Source organism: Colossoma macropomum, unplaced genomic scaffold (assembly GCF_904425465.1).
Source record: "Colossoma macropomum unplaced genomic scaffold, Colossoma_macropomum, whole genome shotgun sequence".
Taxonomy (NCBI): domain Eukaryota; kingdom Metazoa; phylum Chordata; class Actinopteri; order Characiformes; family Serrasalmidae; genus Colossoma; species Colossoma macropomum.
This window is the reverse complement of record NW_023494804.1, coordinates 8,896,132-8,919,151: the sequence shown is the minus strand read 5'-3', so window position 1 is coordinate 8,919,151 and position 23,020 is coordinate 8,896,132. Positions and strand designations below refer to the sequence as shown.

The 23,020-nt window shown below is 39.4% G+C and overlaps 1 protein-coding gene across 2 annotated transcripts in view; it reads right to left on the bottom strand.

Moving 5' to 3' along the window:
* Positions 1–20,224, bottom strand: part of LOC118825252 (pikachurin-like) — a 36,306-nt gene extending 16,082 nt beyond the window's left edge. For both annotated transcript variants that reach the window (XM_036595847.1, XM_036595848.1), the window contains exons 1-12: positions 19,885–20,224; positions 17,001–17,110; positions 13,693–13,779; positions 12,029–12,055; positions 11,650–11,767; positions 11,376–11,511; positions 6,550–6,716; positions 5,550–5,653; positions 5,103–5,457; positions 689–789; positions 385–485; positions 138–282 (exon numbers count right to left, since the gene is read on the bottom strand). In XM_036595847.1, coding sequence (XP_036451740.1) covers positions 138–282; positions 385–485; positions 689–789; positions 5,103–5,457; positions 5,550–5,653; positions 6,550–6,716; positions 11,376–11,511; positions 11,650–11,767; positions 12,029–12,055; positions 13,693–13,779; positions 17,001–17,110; positions 19,885–19,984 — 1,551 coding nt within the window. In that variant the 5' untranslated portion in view covers positions 19,985–20,224. The remainder of the gene's footprint in view (positions 1–137; positions 283–384; positions 486–688; positions 790–5,102; positions 5,458–5,549; positions 5,654–6,549; positions 6,717–11,375; positions 11,512–11,649; positions 11,768–12,028; positions 12,056–13,692; positions 13,780–17,000; positions 17,111–19,884) is intronic.
* Between the last annotated feature and the right edge of the window lie 2,796 nt (positions 20,225–23,020).

Below are 23,020 nucleotides of genomic sequence, written 5' to 3'. Positions count from 1 at the left end.
TTTATTTATGTGGAACCAACATGTATATTTGAATTAAGTTTTAGGTAAAATGTGTGTAAACCTGTGGTATATTTTACGTTTCCAACATGCTAATATCTGAAATCTGCTGACATTAAGTTGAACACAATGTTTCTCACCGCAGAGCGTCCAGTAAGCGGTGTGTTATTGTCCACTCTCAGCCAGCTGCTCAGGCCCTCTCTGAACACAGTCACTGTGTGCCAAACTCCCAACGTCACCCGACTCCGAGCCGTTATCTGACCTGTTCCTGTACCACAGTTATACCTGCAAACACACATAGCGCTGACTAGATTGTGAAATACTCAACACACATGACTTAGATCACTTTTATTTCCATCATAATCTCTGTTTATATGGCTTCTGAACCTGAAGTGAAGTTTTCCTCTGATAAGGGCAAGCGAGGCAAAGTCCCCCTCTCCCTGGTCATTCTCCCCACAGTACAGCAGGAGGCCATCCTCACTGTCTGCCTATAAGGAAGCAGCAAAATGCTAATATTGCTAATAGTGACTCAAAATAGTTGTGTTCATTAGAATTAGATTCAGAATGTAATTGTAACTGAAATTTACCAGCTGTCTTGGACTGTTAGCCATGTTAGCATTATTAAACGAAGTATTCCTTTAATGGACTACAAAAAACACAAAATGAGAACCAAACTGATCGCATTTCTTACCCTGAATTCAAGTCTGATTTCAAATGAGTAGTAAGAGTTCTTCAGAGGTTCGAAGGCAATGTAAGAGTAGCCACTGAACTTCGGAAACCGTACAGCTACGACTAAAATGTAAAAAGAAAGATGGAATTGAGCTTCTTAGACTTCTCACACTGTGTCCCACAGGCTAAAATGGTTTGGATGAATCAGATGTTAGGCATGTGGGTCAAAACAGGACCAGATCCAGGACAACCTCATATGGTTTTGCCTCTCGTCTATAATTGTGGACCAATTCTGGTGTAAATGTTGTAGCCCAACAATGTAGTTGGGCCAGATTTGAGCCTTATACATCACCAAATAGCACTGTGCTAACTGCACAGCTGAATCAGCCCACACCTGTCTCAAAACATGTTGAATTGTAAAGTAATATCCAATAGATGTGCTTATATGGTTTCTGACACTGTATGGCATACTGTTATCTATGGCATATCTATGCCATACTGTTACTATTAACTATGCCAGTATGCCAAAATCTTCAAAATGGCTGTTTTTAGCTATGCTAATATGCTAATTTGTCTAATTTTAATAGATCGCAGTATGTCATACAGTGTTAAAAACCACATAAGCAAGTCTATTTCAGATAACTTCACAGCTTGACACTGTTTAAGGGAAGCGTATAATGAGTTAGGCAATCTGTGCAATGCTAAACTTTAAAATCTTCCGTTTTTTGTTAGCCACGTTAGCCTTGTTGCTCTAGTGCAAAACTACAGAAGCAAATATTTAACACAGAACATATCTTGGCTTATTGACTACTTTTGGGGTAAGAGGGAAACTGTGTGGCCAATATTTAGCCAAACTGTTACTTTATTTCTGAGGAAAATAGCATTGTTTAAAATAAGTGGTGAAAAAAGAGGAAAAGATGACCATAAGATGTTATAATAAGCAGTTAAAAAAGCAGGACCAAGAAATAGCTGCAAGGAATGAAAAACAAAAAGTGCATGTGATACATGTTGAGTCATATTCAAAAGTTTGGGCACCCCTGATCAAATGACGTGTTGTTGATTTTCATTGAAAATAGGTCAACACGTCCTCTACAGAGAACACACTACTACACACTTAATGCACAATTACTGTTTATTTGCTGAATTTAACATATCGGGAAAAAATAAATAAAAAATGAAAAACGTGGCCTGTGCAAAAGTTATGGCACATTTAATGATACGTTTTTGCCAATATGTTAAATTATCAACTAAACAGATTTTGCATTAAAGAGAGAATTGGCTGCAGAATTAGCAGAGAAATTAGCAGATAATTGTCAGAAAATTGTCATAATTAAGTTTGTTGCCTGTAGAGGATGTGTTAACTTATTTTCTCTTATAAAATCAACAAAATAAAACATAATTTGACCAAAGCACATTTGCATACAACAGTGTATCAGTGAATTTTGTATGGAGTATGGCACTTTCCTTCGGTCCCTCTGAGGTCTGGAAGGAAGGTCACCGCTGCTGTCACTGAGCGCTGCAGCTCATTGGGCAGAAACGAAGTGCCCTGTTGTGGATCTGTAACCTTAACATCTGTGACAAGTGTGAACGGAGAGAGTGCACTCAGGACGCCAGCACGTCTTCTGCCCTTCAGCAACGCCGCGCCACCGGGCTCAGCGCAGTGTCATGACCTTTTAAACACATTACTTGAAGAGGCGGCAAGAAGAAGGACAGTGCAAGCATATGCAAGTCTTAAATGTCACATAAGGCACCACAATCTTTATTATCTTGGGTTTGATGTGCCTGTCCTTAGGGACGCTAGGCCTTCTTTTAAAATGTGAATGTTCTTAATGGACCTCATTCACCAACCGTTCTTCAGAAGAAAGTTCTTCTTAAACTCCACAAAGATTCTGATGTTCACCAGTGTTTTGTTATTTGGGATTTGTTCTTAGGTAAGAACAGAATCTACACACACTCAAGAGCACAAAGGTGTGAGCAATTCTGCGGTTTAAGAAAACGTCATGAATCTGATGTAGACTTTTTCTTAGGACCTTTCTCAAGAACTAATTTAAGAAAAACTTTATTTAATATACTGGTGAATGAGGACCAATGTTACTTATAAGTAGAGCAACATATTCCAACCAGTAAACATATAAACACTATATGGACAAAAGTATTAGGACAGCTACTCATTACACCTACAGGAGCTTTTATGACATCCCCGTTCTAAATCCATAGGCATTAATATGGAGTTGGTCCCCCTTTGCAGCTATAACAGCTTCCGCTCTTCTGGGAAGATTTCTACAAGATTCTGGAGTGTGTCTGTGGGACTTGTTGCCCATTTGTCCAGAAGAGCATTTGTGAGGTCAGACATTGATGTCGAGAGGGCCTGGCTCACAATCTCTGTTCTAGTTCTTCCTAAAGGTGTTTGATAAGGCTGCGGTCAGGACTAGAGGCCAGTCAAATTCTTGCACACCAAACTCACCCAGCTATGCCTTTATGGACCTTGCTTTTTGGGCTTTCCCCAAACTGTTCCCACAAAGTTGAAAGCACACAATTGTCCAAAATGTCTTTGTGCTGAAGCATTAAGATTTCCCTTCACTGGAGCTAAGGTTTCTAGACCAACTCCTGAAAAACAGCCCCATATCATCATCCCTCCTCCACCAAACTTTACAGCTGGCACAGTGCAGTCAGGCAGGTAACGTTCTCCTGGCATTCACCAAACCCAGACTCGTCCATCAGACCACCAGATATAGAGGCGTGATTCGTTACACCACAAAGTCCAGTGGCGGCGCTTTACACCACTCCATCCGACGCTTGGCATTGTGCTTGGTCATGTAAGGCTTGCATGCAGCTGCTTTAGAACGACGTATTCTTTCACAAATGTTTGTAAAGGCAGACTGCAAGACTGGGTGCTTGATTTAATACACTTGTGGCAAAGGGACTGAAATAAACACCTGAATTCAATGACTACGAAGTGTGTCCCGATACTTCTGTCCATAGGCTGTGAAATGTTGAATGAAATTAACTGCACTTAGAGTTGTTGATGATTTTTTTTAAATGTGGCATTGCTTATTCCAAAGTATCAAGCTTCAAAACTAAATATCATGATAAATATCATGTTTCAAGAAAACGTCATGAAGTCTCATCATGATGTTTTTTTCATAATGATATTTTTGCCATATCGCCTACCCCTAACTGGAGCTTCCCACTTTGTGGGAACTGGAGTTTTCCATTTTGCTGTTGCTTTTGTTAGTTTGCTGCTCTTTGACTAATCCACAGATCTCCTGCAAGCACTGTCCATATCGAAGGTGATGAATGTATCACTTTGAAAGCCATTTAAAAGCTGTATTTGAATGAGAGGGCTACAATTGCAGATCCTATCATAGCAACATACAGCACGCATGCAGCTGGGCCTGGACTTCTACGGATGGTTTGAACAGTCCACCTTCGTTTATTCACTCTGCAGTCAAAGTAGCCATTAAGTCCAAGTTATTAATTATTCAATGTGAGGAAAAATATACAAAAACACATACAAAAGCCTGAACAATTATAATATAATAATATAATTTATTTATAATATAATAATATCATTTATAATATATAATAATATAATACCATTTTTTCCCACCATTTTTTTGTTCAGTCTTAGAAGTTGGTTGCATTTTCTTCTTCCCATGGTCTAAGCTATCCCAAACACATTCAAACACATTCAAACATGTTAAGGTCTGGGCTCTGGAGTGGACAGTCCATTGTTCTAAGAACACTAGCAGAATTTTGGATTCACAAACTACAGGCTACTAAACACCCAGACGTACATGAAGATCTAGATTTCACTGCTTTTTCTGAAACATTTAGTTATACTAAGCTTTGATGAATAGTATGGGCCAGAATGACACCATCTGCTGGAGTGTTTATAAGCTTACACCCTTTTCTAGGCCACAAAATTGTGTTTCAAATGGGAGATTCCTATTGGTGGAAAACCACTAGAAAAGGGCCATGTTTTGACTCCCTGACAAAGGCTTGCTGTTGAAACGCATCAGAGTTTTATAAAGGAAGTGCTCCTATCCAAACTATTTTTGGACACCAGCAGTGTGTCTGTTTTTCCAATTTTCTTCTTCTTTTACTTTTTTGCGGGTGGGGGGGGTGGGGTATGACAGGGTCTTGCCCAAATTTATTTGATGACCCCTGTAGTACATAGAGGTGGGAACAAGTTTTCACACTTGAGTCCCAGGGCAAGACAGTCCAGCCTCAATTCAAGTCCCAAATCAGTACAGGTAAGTCGAGTCCTAAACAAGTCAGTATGTATTCTTTAGCAGATATAATTCCATTTCAGCACTGAAGACCAAAAACAATGGTCGCATCATCAAATTTGTGACTTACGTGTGACTCAAGTCCAAGTAATATGACTCAAGTCCACACATCTGAAAGTAATCAGGCCTAATAAGCACACTTACTGTCTGAGCAGGTTCCTCCACCTCGGCCAAGAGCACAGTGGCAGCGTGAGCCTCCATTAGTGAAGTCATCGATACAGACGCTGTTTGGAGGACATGCTGTGTCCTCACAGGGCAGATCATACAGTCGCCTTGCCGGCCCTGTCCAGTGGTTCACTGGGACATGGGGAGCTGGAGCTGGAGTGGTGGAGAAAGGCTCTGAGGATGAGGAGAATGAAGACGTGCTGGCAGTAGGCGTTGTGGTGAAGCCAAAGCTCGAATTGTTCATGCCATAACTAACACCACTTAAGCTTGCTTGAGACCCTGAATTTCCCAAAGATGTTTGACTCTCTTGATCCACAGGAAGATCATGCATTAGCTGGAAAATAAAGGAGGGGAGTGCCATATTGTGAAATTTCATTTTAGGCATTTTATTAACTATAAACTGGACACCAATGATGATTGTCTTACCTCTTCATGGAAGGTATCAATGTGATAGTCATAAACATCTAAATCATAATCATTCAGTTGATGGTCTGTGGAGGGCTGTTGACCACTGCCAGTTTCTTGCACACCTGGGAACCAAGAAGGGTTGTCATTTCTCAGCCCATGTTAACAATGACTGACACTTGTTGGAATAAACGTCTTTTTTAATATAATAGGCCTTTATAAATGTCTATATAAGTTTATGTCAGTCATGAAAGACTTACGTTGATGTTGTGTAACCTTAAAGGTGAATTCCACCAATTTTTCAAAATGTCTGCATAATTGAGTGGTTAGGATGTAAACAAAGTCATTCAGAGTGGTTTGATGTGAAATTGTTCATTTGTAGAGAATCTTGCTGATACAGATTTCTTTACAGTGGTGGTGATAGGAACAAGGGGTCCTGATGTCTACAACACAAATATAGCCATTTTATTTACTATGCAAAACCACCTGTGAACCTTCACATGTCTTCTGAGTTTTTATATCTAATGTTGATGGTAAAATAGTTATAAATCTAAAAAAAAAAAATAGTCTTTGGGGACTATTTTGCCTTAGAACACCCTGCATGCATCCCTCCACCAAGAGTAAGATTAAAATAAACTGATTAAAATACATTATAGGCCAAAGATTTATCACAAAATTCCTGTAAAACTATGTGTCAGACATCAGGCTAAGTAATCATAATCATTTCATGTAATAACTTTCTGTGAGGGAGCTTTTAGATGAATTAAACACTTCAGCCGTCTGGTTCCTATTATCACCACTGTGAACGATTCTGACTCAGTAAGTTTCTCTGGAACAAACCATTTTACACCAAACTACTCTGAATGACTTTGTTTACATCTTAACCATTTAATTATGTGTTATGAGTTCCCCTTTAAGAACACACTCAAATATCCCCTCCCTAAGGGAAAACCTCTGGAAACGCAGACCCCAGATCTTTACACTAAGCTACTATGCCTTCACAAACGTCCCTCAGACTCACTAAGCGTCCAGATGGGGCCAGTAACAGGGCTTGGTTGGCTTTCTCCATACATGTTCACCGCCCGCATCAGGAACTGGTATTGTGTATCAGGGCTCATGCCTCTCAGAACCATGGAGTGGGTCTTTGCTGGCACCCTGATAGACTTCCACTCAGAGTCCAGCTCAGGTCTAGACATCAGAGACAATAACAAAACAAATTGCACAGAATTACAATACCTTGCTGTCTTCAGAAAACCTTGTGTCTACAAAGCTTCAACATAACTTAGAATAATGTAACTTCTAAAGGTTTTCGTTTCAAATTTATATCTTTTATTTCTATCATGCAAGGTAAAAGGCAGGAGAGGTGTGTCTTTTATTTCTATCATGCAAGGTAAAAGGCAGGAGAGGTGTGTCTTTTATTTCTATCATGCAAGGTAAAAGGCAGGAGAGGTGAGCCAGCAACCAGAAGGTTGTGGGTTCAAATCCCAGGACTGGCGGGTACACGTGGTTGTGCCCTTGGACTTAACCCCCCACTGCCCCACGTGGCGCTGCTCTACCAGCAACACTGTGCTGCTTCCAGACCGGACACGGTTTGGCAATTTCCTTCATAGGATCAATAAAATGCATAATGTTACGAGATTTTCTTATGATAGTCATAACTATCATATTGATAAGCATCAGCGTTCACGGCAAGTTCACTGTCATTTAATGATACTGGAAATGTGATCTCAGCAGTCAGGCCCATGATAGCCACTGTTCACTGGTACTCAGCAGCATAAATGCTTCAGTCAAGTGTTGTGGAAACAACTCGGTCGACTATGTTCCTTAGCTTAGAACCACAGTTGTCGGTGACAGTAATAAAAGCATGGTGTAGTTTAATAGAAATGTTTTCTCAATGATCGCTCACTGAAACAAGTGGAAATATTCAGTGAAAAAGTGGATTTCAAACTTTCAATCAGTTGTCTGTAAGTTAAAGAGTCTGAGGAATAGTTATTGTTGTACCACCTAAGCCAGGCATGTCAAACTGGGGACGGTTCGGGGCCAAAGTGCAGCAGAGGTTAGTGTTTACCCTCATCTAACACTAATTTTCTACACGAATTCAATTCATGAAGTCCTTGCTAATTAGCCGATGAGCTGAATCAGGTGTGTTTAATGAGGCAGTGTGCTGAAGTCTGCAATGTTTTGGCCTGCGAGGACTGGAGCCTGACACATGTGATCTAAGCAATGCCACTATCGATGGCAGATTGCAAAATGATGCCACAGCCATCCGTGGCCAGGATTCCAAAAAGTAAAGCGGTCTCTCTATGTGGGTAGGATGGTCCTCGCTCTCCATACACCACACAGCGCAATGCTAGCTAATGTTTTAACTGATGTAACAGAATTGGTAGTTAGCATTCTCTTCCAAGCATGTTGATCTGTCCTATGACATGGTGTTTGCGGCAGTTACACCCATTATATTTTTAATCATTATTTTGTAACCTGTCAATTCAGCATGTAAATCAAAAATAAATGTAATCCACCACAAAAATATGTAATTACCAGAAAGGAACCCTCAGGGTCTTCTAGGCCTTCAGAGAAGGCCTAATGATTGCTGGAAACTAAAAAAAGCATGTCTGTAATTTGTTAGTTAATTCAATATAATCATGCTTGTATTTTAACTCTGCAAGTATTATAGTGTAACTCATAGTGTAAGTTCATTGTAAAGTTCTGGGTTAAATTTTTCAAATGCATGCAAAAATGGAAAAGTGGCCAGTCAGGAATTGTTTTCTTCATAGTATCTAAGTAGATGTAGCTAAGCAAGCTCTCATATTGGATAGCACTGAAGAGAAGTCCTGACACTTTTGATTAACCATCAGCATAATTACGAAGTTGCAGAGGGAACAACCAATGATGTTTTGATTTCCAGTGACAAATTTTGTGAGGAAAAAGCGTCACTCTAGGCCTTCTGGAAGTCTCATATGCATCACTGAATGTGAGTAAGCGCAGCAGCCTAATCAATACGTTGTTAGAAATGGAAAACACAAGCAGCAGCAGCTCTGTACCAGACCCCTCATAAATATATGCTAATATGTCTGTCATAAGCTTCAAGCGAAACATAAAATGTCTGTTAGGAGCTTCAAATGTCTATGTTTGATGTAAAATTGCTAAAACTGAGGACGCTAGCAAAAATTAGCATCAACATACCAGCGGATTTTTTCCTTATGTTGTGACCACTTTTAGACATTTATGGCCCAAATTAAAGGCCCAGCTCTACTACTCACAGTTAATCACTGGTAATTATGTAACTACATTTAAATATTATAGCAAAATGACAATAATACTTTATCTAAACTAGTATTTATTTTTCCTAATAGCTAATATGAAGTCATGATCAGTAAAGTACTCAGCAGGCCAGTTTTGGTGCTGCAAAAACAATCCAATCCAACAGCTTCCACTAAAGTGCATTCATATGTTTACAACTCTGTGGTCTTGGGATAGTCTTGACACTGCTTCAGCTTTTTTGACTGGAGCTTTAAGAGTCTAGACAGCATTGGTTGGGTAAGGGCCATCTGGTTGCCATGAATAAGACAGACACCATGTGAATAAAAGGCTGTCTAGAACTTTTCATTAACACAGATCTACATAAACAGCCTTGTTCACTCATGAGCAGCTCCGGACCACCATTGAGATGCTGCCTAACATGTGTGCTATAGTGCTCCTCAACAGAATCTGGCGACTCTGGTGGACTCAACTGAATGGACTTGGAATTAAAATGCTCCCAAAAAGCTGCTTTTCAGCTCCCCAGCAGTCTTCTGGACAATAGAGCGAGTCACGTCTTTCTGATCTAAGTGTGTGGTCCTGTGATAACGTCAAATCACATTTGGATGTGAGGGCTAATGCTGAACCGCGTTTCCTCCATTCAGTCAAAATGCATCAACAACAACATTGTTAATGTGTGAACATGTAAAGAAACTCTGAGCTTCTCTGCTGTTACAGGTTTCTTATGAGCATCATTCCAGTCCATATGCTCTTCTGTTGACTTGGAAAGGGTACATGTGATTCAGCTTCAGCAGCTTGTTCTCATTTAGCATTTCAAGTGATTTATTATTTTTCCAAAGCTCCATATAAAAATGTCACTACTCATAAAATGAAAGGAAAGACACAGCCCAGGAGACGAGATTGACTGACTGATAAAGTTCCTACACCAAGTATGTAGGTTATCTGGAAAGCAATAGGTACAGTGAGATAAGACGTTTATGGGCTGCTGATGGTAAAATGTGGACCAGCTGAACAGCTGACACTATTCTGGGCCCATAAAGAAAGAGTTCAGGTCAGGTTGGTGCATTCTTGTTATTACATGGCTTTAACCAGCTCAAGCTGGTTAAGCTGGTTGACCAGTTTAGCTGGAAAACCAACATAGGGTACACTTTGATGGTTTAGCTGGTCTAACAGCATGACCAACTTGATCAAGCTGGTCAACAAGCATGACCAGCATGAACAGGCTAGTCGATCATCTTGATCATGCTGGTTGATCAGTTTGGTCACTCTTCTTGACCAGTTGGTCAACTTGATCATGACGGTAGGCCAGCTAAACCATAAAACTCAAATGAAAACATATAATTTGCTGTTTTTTGTCTACGTTTATAGGTTTAGCTTGATCAAGCTGGTCAACAAGCATGACCAAACTGGTGGATTAGCATGAACAGGATAGTCGATCAGCTTAAGCATGCTGATCCACCAGCTTTGTCGTACTTCTTGACCAGCTTGGTCAGGTTGATCATGACGGTAGGCCGTCTAAACCATAAAACTCAAATGAAAACATATCCTTTGCCGTTTTTTGTCTGAGGTTTAGCTGGTCCACCAGCATGACCAACTTGATAAAGCTAGTCAACAAGCATGACCAAACAGGTGGATTAGCATGACCAGGCTGGCCCACTAGTTCATGCTAGTCATGCTGGTAGACAAACTAAACCATCAAACACAGACAAAAACCAGCAAAGGATATGTTTTCATTTGAGTTTTATGGTCTTGCTGGCCTACCGTCATGATCAACTTGATCAAACTGGTTAACAAGCACGACCAAACTGGTGGATCAGCATGACCAAGCTGGTCGACCAGTGTGAACAAGCTAGTTGATCAGCTTGACCAAGATGATCATGATGGTAGGCCAGCTAAACCATAAAACTGCTGGTTGACCAGCTTAGGATATGTTTTCACCTTGTCCAGCTTGTCAACCACCTTGACCGTCAAAGACCTTCTGAAAACAGCTGGTCTTAGCTGTATTTTTCACAAAGGTGGTCTCCATTAAAAGGTGGCATCTATGGTATGCAACTGAGTTCCATAAGAACAATCTACACTACATGTTCAAAAATGTAGACCCCAGCTCACCCAGTGCTTCTTATGAAATCAAGGGTATTAATAGGGAGTTTGCCCCTGCTTTGCTGTAGCACCAGCCACTGCTATTTTGGAAGGGCTTTACACTAGATGCTGGAACATTGCTGCAAGGATTCGATTGCATTCAGCCATAAGAACATTAGTGAGATCAAGTGCTGATGCTGGATGGTCAGTTCTGGATCACTCCAACTCATCTCAAAGGTATTGGATGGAGCTCCATCACTCCAGAAAACAAAGTTAAACTGCTCCACAGGCCAATACTGGGGGGCTTTATACCCTCGTAGCTGACAATTGGGCTCTGGGCATGGTAACATTACGGTCATGTGTGGCTGCTCCAGAGCATCCCATTCTATTGGCAGTGCTTTTCTATGGAGATGCTATGGAAGCTGGGTGTGTACAGTTAAACATCTGAAGTTCAATCTACCAAACTGTGAGTCTACAGAAGTAGAGGAGCATTGCTGTACAACATCGTACCTGATATAGGACACGTGGAAGTACAAGACAGGTGGACTGTCGTCGCTTAAATCAGGTTGCCATGACAGTGCAATCTCTGTGTCAGACACGGCCGTGACACTGGGCTCAGGTGGGGGCGCCGGGTGCATGCAGTGATCTTTGGATGACAAAATAATGGAAAATGAAAATTGTTCAATTTGTCAACTGTTCCCGAAGGCAGTTCCTAATAAAGCATGTGGATCTAATGCCATGAGTGTATTTCCTTCAAACAAATCCATCTCCTTTTCAGACTGACCGTTAGCGCTGGTGCTGACACTCCGGGGCATGCTGGGCCGTCCCTGACCTGCCCATCCATAAGCCCCCACCGAGACTGAATACTCAGTAGCCACATCCAGATTTCCAATGACCGTGCCCTAGAAGAAAACCCAAAGAATATTCAGTGTTAGATGTATGGTCTGCATGAGATGAACGGCAGAATACAAATTATCCAGAAATTTTGAAAAATCAATGGCATTTCCCTTTACACTGCTAGGGCCTATCTGTGGACCAATGCTTCATCCAGAAATACCAGCATGATGATCCATTAAAGCTGGTAGGATCCAGTTATAATTTGCCTGCAGTATGGAGTGTTATGTTGATGTGTCGTGCATCTTAGAATCTCTAAAAGGACTTACAAATTCTGCATGGCCGTTATTCTGCACCTGAAAGAAACAAGCAGTTCATAAAGTCTTAAGTTATATTAAATTCTTACAAGTTTATTGTAATTTTAATAAGAATAGTAACATTTAGGAGCATCACTAAACTAAATTTACTGGAGCACATGCCCCACTACAATCACAGGGCGAAATATTTAACCTTGATCATTGGGCTAAACAACACAACACAAACATTACGACTGCATGAATTCTCAGACACTACATTTCCCATAGTGCCCCTGTATATTTTCTTTTGAATTTCCCATGAACTCAGACTCTCCAGCACCTGTTCTCAGTATAGAGACAGAAGTAGGCGGACATGGACGTACACAAGTATTTAACAAGTATGAGTAATACTAACACCTGTGTTAAGGGTAACCACTTGTAGTCTAACAAAATTGTAAACTAGGCCGCTAAATCAAAGATTTTAGGTAAGCTGGAAGCTGTTATTATAGTCTAATTGATTTTAATAAACACACACCCATTTAATAAACACACACACATTTCCTAAACCGCTTACCTTTCTGGGTTGTGGGTGATTTTAATACAGCAGGATTTAGTTTTACTTTTTTTCAAGAAAAGTAATTTTTTCAAATACAGGGACATTTTGCAAAGCTAGCATGAACAAATGATACAAAAACAAAATAACAAGTCTGGCACGAGAAGGGAGCAGGAGTGAGAGGAGCAGCAGAACAAGGAGAAGGAGTGAAAGGAGAACTGTAACTGGGAGAAGGAGTGAAATAAGAACCGTAACAGGGAGAAGGAGTGAAAGGAGAACCGTAACAGGGAGAAAGAGTGAAATGAGAACCGTAACAGGAAGAAGGAGTGAAATGAGAACCGTAACAGGGAGAAGGAGTGAAATGAGAACCGTAACAGGAAGAAGGAGTGAAATGAGAACCGTAACAGGGAGAAAGAGTGAAATGAGAACCGTAACAGGGAGAAGGAGTGAAATGAGAACCGTAACAGGGAGAAGGAGTGAAATGAGAACCGTAACAGGGAGAAGGAGTGAAAGGAGAACCGTAACAGGGAGAAGGAGTAAAAATAGAACCATAACAGGGAGAAGGACTGAAATGAGAACCGTAACAGGGAGAAAGAGTGAAATGAGAACCGTAACAGGAAGAAGGAGTGAAATGAGAACTGTAACAGGGAGAAGGAGTGAAAGGAGAACCGTAACAGGGAGAAAGAGTGAAAGGAGAACCGTAACAGGAGAAAGAGTGAAAGGAGAACCGTAACAGGGAGAAGGAGTAAAAGGAGAACCGTAACAGGGAGACGGAGTGAAAGGAGAACCGTAACAGGGAGAAGGAGTGAAAGGAGAACCGTAACAGGGAGAAGGAGTGAAAGGAGAACCGTAACAGGGAGAAGGAGTGAAAGGAGAACCAGAAAAGGGGGAAAGAGTAGATAAAAGGTTCTCAAAATTGATTTGGGTAAAAAGGCTACAGGTCCAAAGCAAACAAGACTCTCAGTATCCACATCAATACTTTGACACCAGGAGCAGCACTTTAACTGTGCCTGATTTGACATGTTTTCCTGGAGTGACTGGCAAGCAAAGAAGACGAGCTGTGCCCCATTTGATTTAGAGAGTGCTCCAGTACAACCAGCAGTCTAGAAACTCCCCTGACAACAAGGCTTTTTTGCACACTTACTCTGCTCCGCATTTCCAGGGTGATGGGAATGTCCACCACTACTTCTTCTCTTCCTGATGAGGAGCTCTTTGTCTCCGTGCAGGTGACCTATAAGAAGAAACAAATGCGTCACATCAAAAACGTTAACTGTAAAGTGTAAAATGGGGTATTAAGTGTAAAGGATGCAAGAATTTAGTCGTAAAATCAGCCTCAAAGATTCAAAGATTCGTGGCTTTCCTGGTTCAATCTAGTATTGTTTCAAGGAGGGGGTCACTCTAGTAGATGACCTTTTCACTCACTTGCTTACAAACCGTGACACCGAATAAGATTTGCTTTTGGCTTCTGTTTAACCAAAAACGTGCAGAGGGACACAGACAATTCAGTAATCAACCACCATTGATCTCTGTATTGACTAACTTGTGAACTAATGATCGGTTCAGTCATGAAGGACATAGCAGTGCAAAGTAGGCATGAGCTCATTCTTTAGCAATGTAGCCAAGCCATCATTAGGACAGACGCCCCAGCCCTGTGAGCACCACAGCCGAACTAATTGTGCCCAAGTGTTGAACCGTGACAGGACAGACAGACAGACAGACTCTCAAGACTAAACCTCTATTAAAACAACAAAACACGAATGGAGCTGCATGACAGGCATTCGATCTGGAGTGATGATGCAACGTATTGCAGAATAGAAATGTGTGCTAGATCAAGTACAAATGTAAAAATGAAGGTTCTTCAAGGGTTCTTTAGTAAAGGCAGTGGTTCTATTTAGAACCATGAGTTCTATATAGAACCACAAACTTAAAAAGATGGTTCTTCAAGGGTTATTTAGCAAAGGCAGTTGTTCTTTTTAGGACCGTAAGCTCTATATAGAACCACACACTTTAAAAGATGGTTCCTCAAGGGTTATTTAGCAAAGGTAATGGTTCTATTTAGAACCATGAGTTATGTATACAGCCACACACTTAAAAAAAGATGGTTCTTCAAAGGTTCTTTAGCAAAGGCAGTGGTTCTATTTAGAACCACACTTAAAAAAGATGGTTCTTCAAGGGTTCTTTAGTAAAGGCAGTGGTTCTATTTAGAACCATGTGTTCTATATAGAACCACACACTTAAAAAAAAGATGGTTCTTCAAGGGTGCTTTAGTAAAGGCAGTGGCTCTTTTTAGAACCATGAGTTGTGTATAAAGCTATAAAGCACACATTTAAAAAAGATGGTTCTTCAAGCGTTCTTTAGCTCTATACAAAACCATGAACACTTAAAGAACCATTTGCATGCTTAAATGGAGCCATTTGACCGTGCAAAGAATCGAATGGTTCTTTTAGCATTCATGGATCTATGTAGAACCACTGCCTTTACTAAAGAACCCTTGATTAACCTTTTTTTAAGGTTAAAAACGATGGTTCTTCAAGGGTTCTTTAGTCAAGGCAGTGATTCTATTTAGAACCATGAGTTCTATATAAAACCACACACTTAAAAAAGATGTTTTTTCAAGTTCTATATAGCTCCATTTTCATGCTTAAATGATTCTTCAGATTGATGGAAAATGTCTTGTACGGTTCTATATAGCACATAAAGGGTTCTGATATTGTTACAAGCTTGACATCATAGCAATAGCAGAGCCTTTTGGGTGCTATACAGAATCATTTTCAAAAAGGTTCTACATAGAACCATATACGACATATTTTCCATTAATCTGAAGAATGATTTCGCCATGCAACTAACCATTTAAGCAAGCAAATGGTTCTTTGAGTGTTCATGGTTCTGTATAGAACCGTTGCTTTCACTAAAGAACCCTTGAAGAATGATCTTTGTAAGAGTGCATTTGCCTGCTTAAATAGTTCTCTGCGTAGTGAAATGGTTCTTCACATTGACAGGCAACGTGTTGTATATGGTTCTATATAGAACCTTTTTGAAAATGGTTCTGTATAGCACCAACAAGGGTTCTTCTGTTGTTACAAACTTGAAATCGTAACAATAGCAGAACCCTTTTTCAAAAGGTTCTATACAGTATCATACACAACACTTTCTTTATCTGAAGAACGATTTCAGCCTGCAAAGAACCATTTAAGCATGCAAATTATTCTATACAGAAGTTGTGTTTCTACATAGAACCTTTGCCTTTACTATAGTTGATATATCATCTTTTTTAAGTGTATAGAGTGCGATAGACATTCCAGAGCACGTCTTTAACTAGAACCTACAATCATTCATAAAAAAGTAAGACGTTTCCTTCAGACGCTCTGAAACTGAAAGAATGACTTGCATTTCAGTCTGAAGAGTTAAAAGTACGACAGCTAAGAAATAAAGATTAGTTCAATTTAAGATTATCCACAGATTACGTTATTCCAAGGAGAAATGAAGTAAGATTTATCCTTCCTTTTCTAAACTGTGCGACAGATTAAAGCATCGGATTGATCCTTGAGACATACAATTTGGTTCTGCTCCAAAATGTCTTATTTTTGGGCTGATATATTTAACTGGTTTTCCCAGGTGTACAGCAGAGAGATTTCTCCTGACCCAGTGTCGGCTCTGATTGGTTGCTTGGTTACCTCACTTTCTTTACCATATAGACAACAGCAGGCATTAATGTTTGGCATGGTTTTGGCAAAAATGATTATTCTTAGGGAGTGGAAATCTGAAATTCCTCCCTCATTTAACAAACAGCTTTCTGAAACAGTTCCTTCTATAGACCTGGAGAAATTATGACATATCAATGCAGGTTCAATCAAGAAGACTGGGGAGGTATGGGACCCTTTCATTGAACACCTTCAATGCCAGTGACTGAGCTGTGGCATCCCATTTGGTAATTTAAATGTTTTATTATAATTATTATAACACCTGCTATTATGTTTTACATTTTTTTTTACTTATTGATATTGTCTGTTTTTGTTTTTTGGGGCATGGGCTGCTGTATATGTACAGTGTCTGAACTTTTGTCTTATTCTACAAAAAAACAATAAAACCAAAAACCAAATAATTTAATTAAAAAAAAAAAAGGGTAAGGAAATAAAGATTTTAAACCACACTGTCAGGTCAGTGTGGGAGGATGTGAGGTTTGCAGTAGGAAACAAACAGCTTCACTTGTCTCAACAGGCAAGCTGAAATTGGAAATTGAATTTGTCTGAAATCTAATTTATTGAAAACCAGTTCTCTCTATCCAGGATGGTGGGAAAGGGCTTCAGAAGTTCTGGTAGAGGTCATGCAGTGGTAGCACTTACTGGGTCCTGGATTAAACCCTGTCGTAAATGTAGATCATATAATTTACTCTATAAATTCAGACAAATTGCATACTTAGTAGCTTTTTCGTGGAGATGCTATGAGGTTTACCTTGTATCCAGTGGTGGTGCTCACATGTCGCCAAGGCATTCTCCATCTTACACTGATGGCAGTACAGTTTACACTCTCCGCCTGAACATCCAGCGGAGGGCTGAGGTACTCTGTAACAAAAAAAAACATCCAAATATATAACACACGTAACATTACAGCCAAAGTTTCACCCCTTATGGTAACCTTGTTACTGCATAAGCCCATTTGCAACTGATGTTGTCAGACTTTGCACCCCTTGTTAGTTTTTTACAAAAAGCTAGCAAAGTAAACCCCTAAAGAAGAGGGGTGGGGGTCTTTGAGTTTTCTTTAGTAAAGGCAATGGTTATATAACCATGACAACTCCTAGAACCATCTGAATAGATCTTCATTATAATTGTACACCTGTTGTACACACTGTTAGAATAAAGGTTCTGTGCAGGTACATTTTTCATTCATCAATGTACAAACAGTGTAAATGTTCCCTCAAAGGTACAACAGTGATTTCAAGGTCCAGTTGTGATCCTTAGTTTTTCCAGGTGAAAAGTAAATATTTATACCTTTTTATAATCTAATCTTTTGAAACAGAACAGTAAAATAAAAAGCCTGGAGACGAGACGGGGTGTGTGGAGTCAGTACAGCAAAATATCATTTAAACGGATTATGGTACAATTATGTTCCCTGACTAAAGGTACTGAGATGTTCCCTTGAGGGCACCGCCTCAGTGAAAAGAGGGGAACTGCCCCAGTGACAGTTTCAGACCTTTTTTTTGAGAGTGTCTGATCCTTAAAAGAACTTTTTGAAAAATGTTCTATATATGGGGTTCTCTACCTGGTCAAACGGTTCTTCATACTGATGGAGAATATGCTGTAGATGGTTCTGTATAGAACTTTTTTGATAAGGGTTCTATGTAGCACCAAAAAGTTTCTTCTATTGTTAGAAGCTTGACATTGCAACAACAGAAGAAACCTTTTTGGTGCTCTATAGAACCATTTTCAAAAAGGTTCTATACTAGTCGTGGGGCGATAAATGATATTATCGAATATCGTGATAATTTCAACCAGTGACGATATTAAATTATGATTTAATTTTTTATGTACCTTTGCCATGTGACTTTTTTTTTGTCGTTCTTTGTATTTAACCATTGACTTTGTACAAGCATTCTAATCTATGGTAGCTATGTTAAAATTTTAGACAATTTTAGAAATTTCAGACATTTAAGTATGGACCACGCAAACATAACTAATAACCTACAAATATACGTCTTTAAAATGTCACATTAGAATGTAGGGTTTCAGTCTGGCAAAGAATGCTGGGTATATGCAAATGAAACACTCCGCTACATGTGACCGTCTCCCTAGACGGTGAAAAATGGATGAACTTGTACAGAAGAAGGGTGTTACCGCGCCCGATTGGCAATATTTTGGTTTACAACCAGACGAACACAGAGAACCGTTAGATGTTAACAGTGTTACATGCCGTCTATGCAGAAAACTGATCATCACCAAAGGCGGCAATACTACCAACTTGCAAGCACATCTCAAGATACATCATCCAACTCAGTACGCTAAACTGGGTCCGGCACACAGAGAAGGCAGTTCGTCGAATCAATCAACAATCACAAGTGCTTTCACAAAATGTACAAAGTACAAATGTAACAGTGCAAAGGGCCAAAAAAGGCCGAGAAAGGGCCGAAAAAGGGCCAAGAAAGGGCAGAGAAAGGGGCGAGAAAGGGCCTGAGAAAGGGGTGAGAGAGGGCCGAAAAAGGGGCGAGAGTGCAGTGTAACCTGTTACATAGTGAAGGGTCTGCTGCCATTCAACACAGGTGAAGCCATCATTCAGAGAAATGTTACAGACCTTGAATCCACAGTACGAGCTGCCAAGCCGTAAATACTTCAGCAAGACAGCGGCGCCTGAGATGTATAATAATGTTAATTATGTATGAACAATCTAGGTTGTTAAAGACTATTATTATTATTATTATTATTATTATTTTCTTTTCTTTAACATAACTTTGTTTTTCCCAGAATTAATTATTAAGATTCACTGCTATAATTCTCCTTAGCTGTTCCACTGGGATGCAGCAGTTCACTCACATAGACTGCAGTAAAATGATCACGGGACTGAAACAGATGAAAGGCCCGCTCACTTGGGTTTTCCTTGGTAAATTAATTTTTAACACGATAATATTGTTTATCGTGATGATTCTGGAGACGAGAATCGTTTGTCTAAATTTACATTATCGCCCCAGCCTATTCTATACAGAACCATTTGCATGCTTAAAAGGTTTTTTGCATGGTGAAATCGTTCTTTAGAATGATGTAGAATGTGTTGTATATGGTTCTATGTAGAACCTTTTTGAAAATGGTTCTGTATAGTACCAAAATGGGTTCTGCTATTGTTACAATGTCAAGCTTGTGACCCTTTTTTGTGTTATAAAGGACCATACACAACACATTTTCCATCAATCTGAAAAACCATTTAATCATGCAAATAGTTCTATATAGAACTCCTGTACACTCTTAGAAAAGGTTCTTCAAGGGTTCTTTAGTAAAGACAATGGTTCTGTATAGATCCATACACACTAAAAGAACCATTTGATTCTTTGCATCATATATAGAACACATAGCGCCAGTGTGCACTATCTGCATTTGTACATGTTTCTTATTGTAGCAATAAAAACAATAATATTCATTAAAAAATGAAAATATCTTAAACTGAGATTTTACAATAAAATAATCTATAAAGTCTTTTACTGTAAAAAGTGGTGGTAATAATTAACAGTGTGCTTGTCTGTTCTAATTGACGCAAGACTAAGAGTCTCTGTTGTAAAGCAGGGCAGTTTTCATAGTAAATCTCTTACGTAACAACTTTCTATTGACAGCTCTACCATGCTGACCTGTCTTACCTGCTGTGCCATCACTTTTCCTCCTGACCACTCCGGCTGGCGTCCCTCCAAACATCAGCACCGCGAGAATGAGCACTGCCTGCAGTCTGAAAAGCTCCATGTCTTAGCCTAAATGACCGATACAGTGAAAAATGAAGTCTTTCACAACAGAGAGAAATCCCAAGATGACAGATAAGTCCACTCCTCACTCAGCGTCCAGCCTCCAGAGCTCCAGACTGAACCAGCAGACTGATGAACACACAGCCAAGAGACACAGACTGCTCCACAGCCGGCAGAGCAGCCTGAAAGAGTCGTCTACTGAAACATGTCCACTCAGTACCATCTCCCCACGGCAGAGTGCCTCACTCTCCCTCACTCCTCGGCTAGCGGTGCAGAGCTGAGGTGATTTTGTTAAGCTTGGAGATGCGTAACCATGTTAAGAAGATAACAATGTAATCCCACTCTCAGGGCTACACATTTGATAAGCAACAGAAGGATACACACTTAAAAAGATGCCTCTTTAAGGGTTCTTGGTTCTATTTAGAACCATGAGTTCTATATAGGACCATTCCATGCTTAAATGGTTCTTTGCATGGTAAAATGTTCTCTAGATTGATGGAGAATGTGTTGTAGATGGTTCTGTATACAACTAAAAAAGTTGGGACGCTGTGCAAAATGTAAATAAAAGCAGAATGCAATGACATGCTAATCATTTAAACCCTATATTTAATTGAATTTACTGAAATGGTACAAAGACAACATATCAAATGTTGAAACTCATTTGAAGAAATATTATTGTTTTTTTAAAAATACTGAAATTTTGCATTTGATGCAAAAAAAAGTTGTATTTGTTTAAAAATGTTGGGACAGGGGCATGTTTACCACTGTGTTGCTTCACCACTTCTTTTAACAACATTCTGTAAGCATATGGGAACTGACCAATCGTGTTTTGAGAGTGAAATGTTTTCCTGTTCTTGCTTGATATAGGATTTCAGCTGCTCAACAGTTCAAAGTTTCCTTATTTTCGTCTGGGTGGCAGCATATGTTGCTCCAAAACATGTTTATATCGTTCAGCATTAATGGTGCCTTCACAGATGTGCAAGTCACCCATGCCATGTGCACTAATGCACCCCTATACCATCATGAATACTGGCTTTTGAACTGTGCACTGATAAGCCAGATGGTCTCTCTCTTCTTTAGCCTGGAGGATTTCCTCAGTCCCTCTCTTAAATGAGCTCAGGCCCAGAGAAGGCGGCAGCGTTTCTGGATCCTGTTTATATATGTTTTTTCTTTGCATTTTACAGTTTTAATTTGCATTTGCTGAGGCACAGACTAACTGTGTTTACAGACAGTTCCCATGTAGTGATTTTCACTACAGAATCATGTCTGTTTTTAATCCAGTGCCACAGGCAGGGCCCGAAGATCACGGCCAGTCAATACTGGTTACTGTATGTCCCTTACATACAGAGATTTCTCCAGATTCTTTGATATTATGTACCGTAGATGATGAAATCCCCAATTTCACTATTTTACATTGAGAAATGTTATTCTTGAATTGTAACACTATTTGCCCGCACAATCTTTCACAGAGTTGTGAACCCCTCCTTATCTTTAATTCTGAAAGTCTCAGAATGAGATTCTCTTTTTATACTCAATCATGTTACTGACCTGTTGCCATTTAACCTAATTAGTTGTTTCCACCAGGTGTATTTTTAGCATTACACAGCTTTACCAGTATTTTGTTGCCCCTGTCCCAACTTTTCTAAAGATTTTCTCTATTGCTGGCATTAAATTCCAAATGGGCATATTTTTCAAAAAACATAACAAAACATCTCAGTTTCAGTTTCAGTTTTATGTTTTTGTATTATTTTTCATTAAATATGGGGTTTAAATGATTTGCACATAATTTCTTTTGCTTTTATTTACATTTGCACAGCATCCCAGCTTTTTTGGAAACAAGGTTGTAGAACCTTTCTGTTCTATATTGCACCAAGAATGGTTCTGAACCCTTTTTGGAGCTATCAAAATTATATACAACACATTCTCAATCAATCTTAAGAACCATTCCACCACGCAAAGAACCATGCATAGAACTCATAGTTCTAAATAGAACCATTGCCTTTCTAAAGAATCCTTGAAGACCCATCTGTTTTAAGTGTGTATGTACCATAAAACCAGCCAAAACAAGCATAAACTACACTATACAGAGATATTAAACTTCAGAACGTTCTGTCTGTCCAGGAAAAAGTGAAATCCTTTTCTGGCCGCTGTCAAACTTTTTAATATGTCAGCATTTCTTTATGAAGTTTAAACCACATCCTTTTATGCAGTTAAACCACTGAATGTTTTGAATGGTTCAACATAAGGACTGCTGGTGACATGTTTAGGGTCTATACAGCACTACGCCTCCATAACTGAGAAGAAATATATAAATGATGATTTTATATATATTAAGCTTATTACTTTCTCAATCGATGCCTTGGGTTTAAACAGATCATAACATCCCAGATAGCAGGCATTATTATTGTCCTGCAAACAAGGTCTAACTAGTTTTTAATCTCCTCAGATTTTCAGTGCACATAGTTTTGTATTTTTGAAAGAAATATTACAAAATACTGAGAGGAAAAAAATTATGACTAGGGCTAGTCTAAAATTATTTTGTTGAAATTTTGTTGCTGACACTGTGATTGGTTACAGCTGTATGGCTTCATTTATGATATTGCTGGTAAAATTATTTACTAAACTAAGTTTAAAAAGGATAATTAAAGAAAGAAAGAAAGAAAAATGAGTAAACTTGACTGTGAGTGGAAAATGAGCGATGAAAAGTGGCTTTTTGTCTAATACTCTGCTTAACCACCAGCAGGCTGCCAGCTTTGCCAATGAGTGAGCCAACAGTGGCCCATTATCCTCTTGCTCAGGGCCATAATGAGGATCTAAATTTGAGTGAGGTCCATTTTGCAATTTTCGAATGTGACCTACATCTCACAGTGAATAAAATAACTACCAAATATGAGTTTTACACCAACCGTAAGTTTATCCTTTCTTTTTCTTTACTCATTCGCCAAATCATTGCTCCTTTTTTAACCATACATATCTGCTATACACCTTTTCCTTTCATTTGTTCAATCCTCATCACTCCATTCTTCCATAAACTGCT